Genomic DNA, 14,406 nt, shown 5'->3' on the forward strand with positions numbered 1-14,406 from the left:
AGAGTCAATAAGATAGAGTTGGATCAGAAACAATATTTATTGGGAACTTATGGGACCACATAAACAGATCCCAAAGTCCAAGTTCCATCTAAAGTTGGTTTAAAATTACCATTAAATTGCATCCGAGGCAATCCACTCGTATTTCAAATTTAACACAGTTCAACTAAGAAAAAAAAAAAAATCAAATCAAGATATGCCTCTAGTTTACTATGATTTTTCTTACAAGCAAAGAAACCCTTTTCTCTCACGGCGCCATCTTCACCAATAAGATCCACCTTGGTTTCAATGAAGAGAGAGTGTATTTTTTTATCAAAAAAAAAAAAAAAAAAAGTAGAGTTCATCCAACCCTTGCCATAAACTTAAGTGATTATAGGTTAGAATTTATATCCTATACAATATTATGTATCATATGGCCGTATATGTTATTAATCACAGTCATTTATTTCTACAGTAATATATCGATATAAATATATGATGATTGGGATTTATAGAAATAAATATCTGTGATTGACGATTGACAGTATGTATGACCATGTGATGCACGTTGTATAGGATATAATCTCTTGATCATTGACCTCCTTGCTGCCCTTTGAGAACTATTAACCCTTGGTTCAGCGTTATCATCAATCCACCCAAAGGATTCTCACATTGATGAATAGTGGATGTCAGAATCTTGGCACTAATTAATGCCCAGAAGCATCACGTAACTCAAAGCTTATAATTAATCAAGTTATAATCCCTCAAGAATCCACCTCAACACTTTCACCGGGCCCCACCACCACCCCCACTCCAAGGACGAATCACAAGCCTCTTTCTTTATCGCCACTAAAGTCCTCCATTCATCCCCCCCTCCCCTCTCCCAATCCATTCCCACACCCCACTCTCTCTCTCTCTCTCTCTCTCTCTCATCCCCTTCTCTCTCTGTGTGTTTTTGTGTGTGTAAAGGGTGGATAGTATGGAGCAGTCGCCGCCGAACGGGAGAACGGGGATGGGGATGTTCCCGGCGGCAGAGCGGGCGGCGGGGCCGTCTGCGGGCCTGGCGAGGTATGTTTCGGCGCCGGGATCGCTCCTGGCCAGCATCGCCGACACCGTCGTCGCCGGCGGCGTTGGAGGAGGAGAGTTCCAGATGGGGAGGTATTTCTCCAGCGAGTCGCCGTGCCTGACGTCGGAGTCCACCTGCAAGGCCGGCGCCGGCGCTGGATCGCCGGATCTCGACCCCTGCAGGGGCAAAGACGGTGGCGGCGGAATTGGTGGCGGCGTTGGGCCCGGCATGCACCGGTCCTACGGTGTGGGGAAGATCTCCGTCGGCGCTATGACTCCACCGGTGGCGGCGGCGCCGGGGGAGGAGGGGAATTCGAGGGGCGGCGGGAATCCGCTGATTCGGCACAGCAGCTCGCCCGCCGGATTCTTGTCTCATCTCATGGTCGATAACGGTCAGATATTTTTCTCCCCTCTTTCGTTTCTGTTTTTTTTTTGGGAAACGTTCGGGAAACGCTGTTTATCGGGGGCGGCCATCCGCACCAATTTATCGGGTGGAGAAACGTGGGAGTGAAACGGGAGCGAATCGGTCGCCCCCGGACGTTGTTTTTAGATGTCGTTAACCGAGGACACGCGTCTCCCCCATAAAAGTAGGTAGTCGTTTCCCATGCTGGAAGCACCGACTCGGGGAAAAACCGTGCTTGGTGGCGGTTTTCGGTTTCGTAGAGTGGCGTTTGGATTTTATTATTTTAGAGGACGCCTTAGAAAGCTGCCAAGTTAGGACAGGTACGGTTGCTTGCAGCTAGTCTTCTTTCCTTTATCTTCCTATTATTATAATTGTATTAAAATAATTAGAATAGCCTTCATTCCGTGTATCGGAGCATCAATGCGGTCCATCCAATTTAGTGATCTGTGTTCTGGATCGTCCCATGGGTGGACGGTGGACCCGAACCTGAGTGTCATGGTGATAGCCTAAATTATGGAAAAATGATGGAAGATTGAACTTTTTGTTGGATGTGGATGGGTTTGGTGGCGTTTGGTTTGGTTGCATGGCTTTTACTGAAAGAAGGGTGGTTCATTGAATGGGTAGCCCAGATGAGCTGTTTTGGGTGATGGGACTGGAGTGTCGGGTGTCTGGGTTCAGTGGACTGGGATGTTTGAGGATTCCTTGCGCGTCTCCTCGCCTTTTGCCAAATGGAGGATGATGTTGTCATTGACCCATCTCTATTTATTTTTGTCGCTCTAGATGTGGTATATTTCCTGTGCTCATAATTCTATCAATCTAGCTGGTTTAAGAGAAAAATGGTGGGACAAAAAAAAAAATTACTGTATCTTAGAGTAGAATTCTCCCTGTCCATGTGCAAATAGTTAATGGCAACAAAGTGTTTTTTTAATTATTGTAGCAATTATGATTACTTTATCACTGGTTCTGTATAGACATCTTACATATCAATAAATCAATATCCTACTGAACTTTTTATTACCAATTTCAGTATCTCACATGAAATGGTGGATGGACTTTGTCATCATAAATTCACAATTATACAACATGATCAACAGGGGTGAAAATTAGATAATTTGAACCACATTTGCGTAAGTAGATCGGAACATAGTTCACAACTTTGAAATAAAATGTCAGGAGAATTTAATCGATAGCTGCCCTGTCTGAACCAATAAACAGCTGTGTCGCTCGCTGCTGCCCTGCAGGTCTAATCTGCTGAGAGGGATCAGCCAGGCAACAATGACCCACTAGGGTGTTGTATTGGCTATATGCCAAAACCTAAACATCTAATCATACAAGATTTGTTCAATGAGAATCTGTCTAGCTGACACTCCATATAATTGGTTTTTAAATTAAATCTGCAAAGCCATAGGTTGTAGCAATTAATCTTGAAGAGAAAAATCAATGCAAACATATATAAAGAATCTGAAAAGATGGGACAGAAGAATGTATAGATTAGGTCAGAGAAGTGGTATGAAAGAAAATACAAAAGAAGAATTTCCTGGTTTCCATCGTAATGAATTGCTTGAAATGTATTGGCATATATTTTAGACTAGATACTTTTTAGTGTGGGTGGAATTGGGAAATTTTGGCTTCTACAATTGAATGTTCTGGTCCTTCAAGTATCATTGTTTTTTCTTTTTCTTATCATGTGGCGATTAGTTGTTATGATATGGATTCCTTTATAGTAAATCAGAGCACCAAAAGCTCACAACAAGATCACAGTTTATTTCTCTTTCAGACTTAAGAATCCTTTTCTGGCTTAGGGACTGTTCCACAAGTTATTTATGAATTGCTTTCATGTTTTACACAATGTTATGGGCATTATGGTCTGATATATCTGGGTGGTTTTAGACCTCCCTTCACTTCAAAAAAAAATTATGGTCTGATATGTGACAGGTTTTCCAGTTACAAGGGACACTGGGAGCTATTCTCAACCAGGGACAGATGGTGTCTATGCCATGCCAAGCAGAAGATTTAAATCCCAATTGAGCTTTTCTAGACAAGGAACATTGTCTCAAATATCTGAGATCAGTGTCCCAGATGTGGGAGAGAGTGTTGGTGGCAGTAACAACTCCAATGGGACGGCTGGGAATGTTGGGCAGTCATACATTTCTAGCAATTTTTCGATTGGCTCATGGGATGATACCAATTCGATCATGTTCTCTGCACCTCCAAGCAAGCGGGCAAAAGATAACAATGGAGACATAATAAACAGTCTTAGCGCCATAGAGTCTCAGGTAATTTCAATAATATTGTGATGCTACCAAAAACCATACAAATGACAAGTATAACTTCGTCAGTGATCTAATAAAATCTAGAAAAGCTTTCCCACTTGTCCTGCAATGGTTTGGAAGTATGGCAATCAAGAAAATATTCCTTTGACCTTGAATACCATTTGGTTCTGTAATAATCTTCATTTTTTAAAATTAAAAAACTTATCTTTGACATTGTTATTATAAATTTCAAATTATGTTTGATCCCATGTTGCAAAAATTTTAAGGACAAGTGTTTGGGTCACATGTGATCGGTTGGTTATAAATAGATATCTTAGGAGTTAGAACATTTTTCCTGTTTATCTATTTTTATATGGAGCTCCAATTATTGGCTTTATTGAGTGATATTAATCTGTAACACATCTGATCTATAGTCTTTAATTAAACTTGTAACTGATCTTTCAGTTTAGTTTGCCAACGACGTCCCTGGAGATGGCTACAGTAGAGAAGTTCTTCCAGATCCAACAAGACCAGGTTCCATTCAAAATCCGAGCTAAGCGTGGATGTGCAACACACCCACGGAGCATCGCCGAAAGGGTTAGTTTAAGCCGATCTAATAAAGCATCTGTGTATATCTGCATTCCTGTATCAGCATGTGGCTTGTAGATTGAGCCTTCATTCTCAGGCCAAGTTTTATTTTTTATGTACTTGCCAGGAGAGAAGAACAAGAATCAGTGAGAAGCTGAGAAAGCTGCAAGAACTTGTGCCTAACATGGACAAGGTACAAACTTATTTTAGCAGAAATAATCCTTTTCGAATGAAGTTAAAAAGGTCCATATTTTCATGTCACTACTACTGTATGAAATGTATGCAGTTCCTTCTTCCTTCTTTAACGATGAAAGAAAATTTTATACAATTAATAAATCTCGATGACCGTATACTAGTTGTACAGCTTATCTTTTTACCTCTTCTCCTAAAAAAACTGTTGTGACGGAAAGTGACACAGGTATATAATTATTTTACAATTTCCCGTTTGATATTTTGCAGCAAACAAACACATCAGACATGTTAGACTTAGCAGTTCAGCACATCAAGTCACTGCAGAGCCAAGTTCAGGTGTGTATCAAATGGCATTATTTTATGATAAAATTATAGCTAGTACTTCCAACAATCTAATGCCTGGAATTATCCAAGATTATATTTGTTTTTTTTTTTTTTTTTTTCATTTACTTGTAGCATAGGTAAGCTATACAATAGCAAGCAACAAAATAGTAGATGTCAAGCATGTTCTATGTTTAAATCAGTAGGGATCATCCTCTTGTCTTCTGTTCTCTCATCCTTTATCTAAATAAGCTATATATTTAGTTTGGGAGAAAGAAGTTGGTTTTCTTTCACATGAAGATTTAATTTCAATGTTCAGAAAACTAACTAGAGAAATCAAACACAATCCATTGGGTTATAACAATGTAAAAGTTATGCTTTATCTCTTTAAAAGAAGCAAAAGACAATAGTGATTTTCATCCCTCATGAAATGATATAGAGGTGCAACTTGATGCATTCTCGAATAATTTTTCATATTTGGACTAGAAGTCCAGAGCATTATGAATTTCACATGCATGGTAAAAACAAAGTAGGTTCTCCTATTTTGAGTGGCCATTTCCTTGTTGCAAAGTAAGCAAATCTAAAGCACCTTTAGTTTTATCAAATTTTTAATTATATAGTACTTTCCACAAGAAAAATGGGTTTATATTAGTAGACATGAACTTGTGGATGGATATGCTTACAAGTGTATTTCAATTCTGTTACTCCAGCATTGCAATTTATATATTTTGAGGAGATGATGAGTATAGAATAAGAATATTAGGGCACTCCGACAGACTGATAACTCTTTAAACTTAAATGCTATTGCAACACTTTGATTTTCTTTTCTTTTCTTTTCTTTTTTTTTTTTTAACCTCTGGTCTAGTCTAGCCGTCATTCCCTTTAATTCTATTTACAAATTGATCTCTAATAATGATCAGCTTTATTATATGTCTATTTAGCTTCCTAGATGAAATACTGCATACCATTCCTCACCGATGTTGAAGCTTTTCTAGCTAAATATAATGCACAGTTAACTATAAACATGGGCTTTTTTTCCTGCAGATTCTTACCCAAGAACGTGAAAACTGCGTATGTGCAAGCAAGCAAGAGAAGAATTAAGATACCAAACATGTTTATGTATATAAGAATTTATGTTGGTTATCATTTGCTAGATGGAAAGGAGGTATTAACATGCATGAGAAGTTCCCATCTGTGTATCATCATTCCCTTGATCTTTGGCAGTCCAATAGGCAATAATGAACGGCACTGTGCTTCCCAAATTTCTAGCTTCTGGAATCATATGGATTATAAAAGGGCTTTTGGGTGGGAAAGAAAAAAAATCTTCATTGTGCCAAGAAATTCAGGTTCCAGGGCTTTTCTCCAGAATCTAATATGTCATATTTCATTAAGGTTTTTATACCTCTCAGACTTGTGTTTGCTTGTGGGAGTTGAATAGGGTAATGATATATGTTCCTTTAATTGATGCATTAGCAATTGACCTTTATGTATTTCTGGATGTATTTTGCCTTTTGCATTCTATCCTGATCAAACCAAGGAGAGTAATGTAATGTATCAAAATTTTGTCAGAAATGTAATGTGGAATGACAGAAATTTGTGTGGAGAGATGACAGTCTAAATTGTGTAGATGCAAGGCAGAGATAAGGTTCTATTAGCAGCACCGTATCAATTTGCTTTATGGTTCATGGAGGATTCTATTTTCTGCAATCCGTATGATACTATAATAATCACAAGTATGTGATGTTGGTGTGTTACCACTGCTATATTTGGTTCCATGGATGAACATTGGAATGGAAAGGGGAGGCTAACTTGGCCTTGTTCCCATGTTCGGTATGACAACAGAGGATGGAACCATAATTCTTTTGAAATCATGATTCCGTCTTCTGGAGAAAGGTGATTTCAGGTCATTCACATAAAATAATAAAGGATGATATTTTTGGTAATAAATAATTAACATTTGTAATCAATATGAGTTAATTATGGATGTCTATGATATAAAAATAAATAATACAATAAATATCTATTTTTAAAATATTATGTTATTAAAAATAATGAAACGATCAAGAAGCATGCATTGCAATATCATATCAACTATTACTTTAATATTTATTGCTGTATATGACATACTAGTGGATGAGCATTGTGCAATACACGCTAAAGGGAAAAAAAAAATAAAGTAAAAAGATTAAATGGAATTGAATAAAAATATGAAGTCAATATTAGATAAGTATTAAAAATTAAAATGAATTGCTAAATTGAAAAATAAAAATACTAAAATGACTATCATGTTAAAAAAAATTATGAAAATCTGAACAAAAATAAAACTAAAAAAAATATAACAAAGACTTCGATAATTGAGGCTAAAATAAAAGGTGAAATATTAAATTTAAGATACAAAAGAATTAGACAATAATTAATAAAACTATAGAAAATATAAAATAAAGAATATAAATTATAAATCATGACAATCAAAGAAAAATATGCAAATATAATAGAGTGCTCCTTAAAATGTTTTGTGATCATTATCGGAAAAGTAGTTATATTATTTAGATAATGTTATATATTAATAATTAATATAAAGTTGATTATATACCATGTATAATTAGTTAAATATTGAAATTCAGCTGTTATTCTTTGTCCATGCATCAAGACTGTGTAATAGGATCTGCAATTTCGGTTCTGTCTTCTATTCCCATTCTATTTCGATTCCAATTCTGATTTTTTTTCATTTCTAAGCACCAAATATACTGCAGCAATTCATGAAATAAACACTACAATCCGAAAATTATGTTTTTCTGTTTTCGTTGGGCAGTCTAAGTACAAGTTTTATAATAAAGTGGCCTGAATTATAAAAACTTTTATCTTGAAGTGGGGCAAATCATTTGTAACTCTTTATGAAATCTTTGGGTGGGAACTTTCCTCCCTTTTTATCAAAAAAAAAGGAAGAGGGGAGCGCTCATAATATATACAGATCATACAAATTAAGGGGATTTAGGTGGTGCTCAATTAGGAATTCTGATACACTGGTGAAATGGTAATCTGGTATAGACTTGTTGGCATCTACGATTAGTGTGCAAGAAGTGAACTTTGATGCCTAAGATTTTTCAATACAAGGTCTTTAGACAAATTATCACTTCTTATGCGCTTTTGAAGATCATAGCTAGATATTCTCATTTTGATAAAGAATCTGTTGTAAAGTACATATTATTTCTTTTACTCGTAAGTTTGCAAATATTCTAAATAAGCAAGAAAAATATGACATATTATTACTAATAAATTGGGAAGTATTACAAGATTTATCGCACTCTCATTTGAAAAGACGCAATTTAAAAGAATACTTAATCATGGAAGCACCACCGAAATTTTTCAGCCCAGCTGCTAACCTGGGAAAAGATTCCCCATTGGGAACCAAGCTACCATATGTGCTATATGCTACGTCATCCTTAACCCATAAAAAAAAAAAAAAAGAAAGCTCCACCAACTTTTAAAAAACCAGGAATGATCAGGTTCCTCTTTATCCACCCATATCAACCAAAAAATAAGTCGTCCAAAACCAGCAAACTTGCCATTTTTGCTTGATCATTCCCTTCATCAAGGCCGGCCCAGTCCTCTATGCCATTGTTGTTTTCATCTGGTATCAACTCATCTATGGCCCAATTCTATCAAGATTCTCTGATACTATCTTCATCCTGGGCCGCTGCTCCGGGTCAGCTTCGGTGCATGCAAGAGCTATATGGAACATGGAGATCATCTCCTTCTTGGCATTAACCTCGCGGAAGAGCACCGGGTCTACTAAATCCGAGAACGGCTTCGCATCGTCGAACCCCTTCCTCACCCACCTCACCAGCTCTGGCGCAACCTCCAGTGACGTGGAAGATGACGAGGGGGAGGAGAACTCAGGTGGCTTCCCAGTCAAGAGTTCGAGCAAGACCACACCAAAGGAGAAGACATCCCACTTCTGAGTGGGCCGGCTTCCGGACACTCGAGCCTCGGGGGCCCGGTAATTGTTGGGCCTATCCGTTGGAGTGGGCTTGATGGCAGGAAGAGCCCCACCTATGAAGCCGCCACCCGTAGAGGAGGAGGAGGAGGAAGGGTCATTGCTGGCTATATTGATGAGGCGAATGAGACCGAAGTCGGAGATGTAGGGGTTGTAGTCGCCGTCGAGGAGGATGTTGGTAGGCTTGACGTCGCCATGGACGAACTTTCTTGGGCTGTACTCATGGAGGTAGGCCAGCCCACGGGCTGCTCCCTTGCCTATCCGAAGCCTGATGGCCCAGGACAGAGTTGGTTGACCGGATCGCCCTGCTCAAGCAGAAAAAATATTTTAAAAATAATAAATAAAAATGAATCTTGCGGGTTTTTTATTTGTGCACCATTGTTAACTCGGCATTCATGCCTCTATCTGATGATCGTGACTTTTAGGGATTTAAGATAGATATGACGACCAATGGACTCACGGATGACAAACATGGCACACCGAATTTTTCTGCGAGTGATAAAATAAGGGCGAGCGTAACATCCAAAGCATGAAGTCCGAATGCAAACAAGGGCTTGTCTTGTCTCTTTATTATTCGTGTCAATCCGCCCAACTGGGTCATGATTGAAATGAAAGTAAAGGGACAACTGACCAGCCCATCTCCCTATCCGGTTTCTTCGATTACGATATTCTCCGACACATAAGCCTTGGAGCGCGACCAAGAAAAAGGTTACGAATCATGAAGCAAACAGGAGCCTTTTTTTATTTCCCTGTAAGATTTCCGTGCTACTAATAATGCATTCCTCTTTTATTACTGTAGCCAACCGAGATCAACTTGGATCCAGCTCGCATCTTATTTATTTTAGAGACGTGATAAAAAGAGCGACACTCCATTATCTACTGTATTTTGTACATTATCAAAAGTTCGGAAGCCAGTTTATGTTCCAAGAGTAGCTATAATTAATCCGTCCATTAGCCCTGCACCTACTTCTCGATCCCATTGGACCAAATAATAGCGCTGCACGTGATGTAAATTATGTAGGGAACAAAGAGATCCCTAAACCTGCATGTTCCACTAGAAAAGTGGATTTAATAACTTTTGACCGGACGACACCGTACGAAGAAGTTCCAGAGTGAGCTGGACCAGGTACACCACGGACCCTATACTCCTGATATGGAGCCCCGGATGTCCCACTCCTAAACTACAAACGGCTGTGTCTCACACGGCCTACTCTCTATAAAAGACTTCTCCTTTGGAAAATTAATGAAGTTTCTTTTCTTTTCAAAAATTATAGGGTGATGAGCTCCTCACGAATATTGAAGCTTAGACAAAATCACACCCATATCTCCTGAACAAATCTAAAAGCTTTCCCTAATTGTACTAGTTGATAACTTTATCATGAAATAAAAATTTAAACATCTTACTTTCCTTCTTTCTTTTTTTTTTTTCCGCCTTCATCGTCCAATTGAAAGGAAATTGAAGCGTTCCACTGCCACTTTGCCACATTTAACTCCATAAAGATAAAAACTTTGTATAAAAAAAAATAAAGACAAAAATTCAAACAACAAACTAAGTTTTCACTTAACAACGTACAACAATCTATGATCTCATTCAAAAAAATTAGTCAAAAACTGTTAATTAGATTTTTTTAATCTTCTATAAGTATCCAAGATTCATCTAGTATATAACTAACGTAGGATAATATTTAAAATCTATTCATGACTGATATAGAACTAAACACACACTTGCACGAATTCTCATATGCTCTCCATATATCAATCTTAACATCCTCGACATATTAAGAATCTATTCACACCGAATTACAAGTACCATAAATTCAATCACCACCATCATAATCATGTGATTAATCCAAATAAACTTATGCTGCAATAACATCTAATCCACATAGATCATGGACCAAGTTCATTCTAACATCATTTGTAACAATTTATAATTTCACCTCAAAAAGTTAGCTGGAAAATGTCATTAGAATTCGTTAATCCGATATAAGCATTGGAGATCTAGCTAGCACATGGTTAATGTGTGATGGTGAACGGAAGACGATGATCGCAGGGGCTGCAAGGCCAGATTCTATATGCATTCGGCACTGCAATTGCCACCTTCACTCTCTCTCTCTCTCTCTCTCTCTCTCTCCTCCAGCATCCTCCCTCCCCAGACGACCATAGTAGCTTAAGTGAAAGTTCACTCATATTATAAAATACTCTAGACAAATCAAACATGAGCGAAAAAAAAATGCATATAACGTCTTTATAAAATAAAAAGTCAATTAAAAGCAAGCACGCTACCTAATCGACGTATTTTACGCTAGTCTAAGTTTGTTCCCAGAGACTTGAGAGATTCTGGTCTTTCGGTGTGATTCGGTTCGTCTCCTCAGCTAACAGACAGGTTTTCTGAGAACTCCAAAAAGGTTAGGCACCTTTGCATGGTCCCACCCTTGGGTTCCTATAGACAAAGGCGACTCTCTACTCAACGGCTTCCATCCTTTTCTTGATTAGTCTTTCCTTCTTCTCTTTTGGCTGTCTCCCAAAAGATAAAGAAAGCTGTTGTCCTGTATCATTTTTTTCCCGCATTCATAATAGGCAAATAGCGCCATGCGAAAGCTAACGATTTCGTTCCTAGAATTCCTCCGGTCTCAACTTTTCTTCCCTCAGATATTTCCACTTAAATTACCCCCACAGTCCATCCGGTGATCAACGGCCAGCAATGGAACACACCCTCGCCGATGAGAGGGAAAAATCCAGATCTACTCAGTGCAGTCAACGCGATAGCAGCGCTGCACTATTCCCCTGTACCGGTACCTCTGACCACCCAGCTACCGCTACTAACGGTAGTAGGCTGAGTGCCACGTCATCGGACAGTAAAAACTACGAGAAGACCGAGTTATGACGCGTCCCGCTACATTCCCTCGCCCAGCGGGCATGTCGTCCCGCGAAGTCCCACCCACCAGTATCAAAGTTCGTACCAGAAAATGAAATCCTTCCCGTTCAATCAATAGACCCCCTCCGACGGTGGATTCAGTCCTCTAACCGAGTGATCGAGCATCCGCGCGCTTTCGAACCGCGACGCCAACCAACCACTACGCCACGAACCACGCGGCGTGGCAAAACAACCAACCATCTCATGACACGTGGCAATAACAAGCGAGGGAACCAGGGGGTAGAATGAGAAAAGACTAACCTCGGAGAGCAGTGGCGAGGTTACCATTGGAGATGAAGTCGGTGATGAGCAGCTTCTCATCTTGCGCCCAGTAGTACGCCCTCAGCTTCACAATATTCGGGTGCCGCACCCTCGCGATCGCCTGCACCTCCGCCACGAACTCCTTATGCCTCTGCGCTCCGCCCTCCCCGAGCCGCCGCACCGCCACCGGAATCCCATTCCCCAGCACCACCTTGTACACTATCCCCAGCCCACCCTTCCCCAACACATACGCCGACGCCCTCAGCAGCTCATCCAGCTCGAACGAAAACCCCTTATCGATCGCCACCAAATCCCCCTCCCCTCCTCCGCCGCCGCCGCCGCTCTCCGCGTCCTTCTGCGACTCCCCCTCTTCCGACCCGCCGCCGCCCGCCGGCCAACACCCACACCCCCCTCTTCTCTCCCCTTCTCCCCCCAACTTGCTCTTCCCGGTGCAGCTGCAGCACTTGTCGTGGTCTTTCAGCTTCCAGTAGATGTAGACGACGATGAGCCCGATCAAGGCGACGCCGGCGGCGTCGGCCACCGAGATGATCACAATGAGACCTGTTCGGAGTCCTTTCCTCTCCTGCGCCGCCTCCTTCACCGGCGGCGCCACCTGCCGCCCCGGCGGCCCCGCCGGGCGGTCCTGGCACGGGATCTGCAGCGGGAACCCGCACAAGCCTGGGTTGTTCAAGAACGCCGTCGGGCCCTGGTTCGCCAGCGAACCAGCCTGCGGGATCTCACCGGAGAGATTGTTGTACCGAAGATCAAGGCTCACCGTGGATGGCAATTTCCCGAGAGAGCTGGGGATCTCGCCGGAGAACTGGTTGTGGGAGAGATTCAGGGTGCCGCCGAGGGAATCGAGATCGCCAAGATCAGGCGGGATGGATCCATTGAACTGGTTGGAGGAGAGATCGAGCTGGACGAGGGAGACCATCTCCAGCCAGACCCCGGCAGGGATCTCGCCGGAGAAGCCGTTCTGGGATAAAAGCATCCGCTGGAGCTGCCGGCAGTTGCGGAGCTCCGGCGGGAGCGGGCCGGAGAGGGAGTTCTTAGAAAGGTCAAGGTTCTGAAGGCGAGGGAGGTCACAGATGGCCGGCGGGAGGACGCCGGAAAGATTATTATCATAAAGAAAAAGAGAATGGAGAGAAGAGGCGTTGAAAAGAGGGGTAGGGATGGAGCCAGAGAGGCGGTTGCCATGGAGGTTGAGGCGGCGGAGGAAGATGAGGGAGCCGAGCTCGGAGGGGACGTAGCCGGAGAGGTTCTTGGCGGCGACGGCGACGCCGACGACGCGGGGGTAGGGAAAGCCGGAGACATTGGCGCAGGTGACACCGAGCCACCGGCAGGGGTCCTCGTCGTCCTCGCTCCAGCCAGCGAGCGCGCCGCCGGGGTCGTCGGAGACGGCGGACTTGAAGGCGAGGAGCGCAAGACCATCAGGTGAGAGCCCAGAGCTCCGAAACACTATTAAAATTAGGAAAACTATAACTGAAAAATGGAATCTCTTCATCGATTAACAAAAGAGCGTGTGAGAGCAGAGAGGTAGAGCCACTGGTGAATTGCTGATGCTGATTAGTTAATGGGGAGGTTGGAGTGGAGGGAGGTGGGTTATAGGAGTATTTAAGAGAGAGAAAGGGAGCTCCGTTAAAATGGTAGTAGAAACTGTTTTAGGTTATCCTGGACCACATAAAATGACAACACAATGGTATGCAGTATGGAGTGATGGTTAATTAGTTGGGTTGGATTTGATTGGAGAGCAGGATAGGAACGGGAGTGTACGTAGTAATTGGAGTAGAATTTGATTGCTGGGGCCGGGGAACAGGGGAAAGAAACAGGCGTGGGAGGGAAGGGAGTAAGCGGAAAGCAAGAGGAGGATGAGTGGGAGCGGGCAGTGGAAATGATGAGAGGGTGTTGGGACCTCCAATAAGAATAGTAATGTGGTTGTTAGGTGGCTTTGTTTTGCAATTAAGGAATGGAAGAATGAAGAAAAAATGGGCTGGAAGAGAGTGATTTCTTGGCCCAAGGTGACTTCATTTTTTTGTTTCTAGTTTAGGGATGGGAAAGCTTTAGACATAAGGCAAGACAAAGGGGAGTTCGGTGGGTTGGATTTGAGCCGTGGTGTGCTAACCGTTTGATTTGGCCTAAGTGGGGTTGATGTGATGGGAGCTGAGTTTGAGGATTCTACTTCTGGTTGCTCTATAGAAAGTGGAATCTGGTAATCCTCTTGCATCATATTTCTTGGATTGTATTAAACGCCATGGTTATGGGGCGTAGAATCTTAGGTAGCTCATGTCCAATTTTATAGATGGTGCGGACACCATGAATTCTTGATGGTGTATCATTGAACTGAGTTTGGTTTGGAAAAATCTGGCGTAACTTGAACGTGACACACCTTGCACGCAAATATTATATGAGCATGCATGCTCTTGGGCACGAGCAG

General features: G+C 41.7%; 2 protein-coding genes across 3 annotated transcripts; one reads left to right on the forward strand and one right to left on the reverse strand.

The window, feature by feature from the left end:
- Window positions 1-855: 855 nt before the first annotated feature.
- LOC105051406 (transcription factor bHLH129) lies at window positions 856-6,138 on the forward strand. Of its 2 annotated transcripts, none has more exons than XM_010931847.4 (6): window positions 856-1,433; window positions 3,380-3,720; window positions 4,162-4,293; window positions 4,412-4,477; window positions 4,744-4,812; window positions 5,842-6,138. In XM_010931847.4, the coding sequence occupies exons 1-6, from the start codon at window positions 956-958 to the stop codon at window positions 5,896-5,898; spliced, it is 1,143 nt and encodes a 380-aa protein (XP_010930149.1). In that variant the 5' UTR covers window positions 856-955; the 3' UTR covers window positions 5,899-6,138. The 2 variants fall into 2 exon arrangements, with proteins under 2 accessions (XP_010930149.1, XP_010930150.1); XM_010931848.4 differs by having other exon boundaries at window positions 857-1,433; window positions 3,389-3,720.
- Window positions 6,139-8,040: 1,902 nt separating this feature from the next.
- LOC105051404 (receptor protein kinase-like protein ZAR1) lies at window positions 8,041-13,642 on the reverse strand. Its single transcript, XM_010931846.4, has 2 exons — window positions 11,973-13,642; window positions 8,041-9,099 (listed from the first exon to the last, which is right to left on the reverse strand). The coding sequence occupies exons 1-2, from the start codon at window positions 13,474-13,476 to the stop codon at window positions 8,444-8,446; spliced, it is 2,160 nt and encodes a 719-aa protein (XP_010930148.1). The 5' UTR covers window positions 13,477-13,642; the 3' UTR covers window positions 8,041-8,443.
- Window positions 13,643-14,406: the final 764 nt, after the last annotated feature.

Source organism: Elaeis guineensis, chromosome 9, assembly GCF_000442705.2.
Source record: "Elaeis guineensis isolate ETL-2024a chromosome 9, EG11, whole genome shotgun sequence".
NCBI classification, from domain to species: Eukaryota; Viridiplantae; Streptophyta; class Magnoliopsida; order Arecales; family Arecaceae; genus Elaeis; species Elaeis guineensis.

Coding starts and splice junctions, on each gene's coding strand:
- LOC105051406 (XM_010931847.4), top strand. CDS start 956: ATGGAGCAGTCGCCGCCGAACGGGAGAACGGGGATGGGGATGTTCCCG. Junction 3,721..4,161: donor TTAGCGCCATAGAGTCTCAG/GTAATTTCAATA, acceptor CTGATCTTTCAG/TTTAGTTTGCCAACGACGTC. Junction 4,813..5,841: donor CACTGCAGAGCCAAGTTCAG/GTGTGTATCAAA, acceptor TTTTTCCTGCAG/ATTCTTACCCAAGAACGTGA.
- LOC105051404 (XM_010931846.4), bottom strand. CDS start 13,476: ATGAAGAGATTCCATTTTTCAGTTATAGTTTTCCTAATTTTAATAGTG. Junction 9,100..11,972: donor CCTCGCCACTGCTCTCCGAG/GTTAGTCTTTTC, acceptor CTGCTTGAGCAG/GGCGATCCGGTCAACCAACT.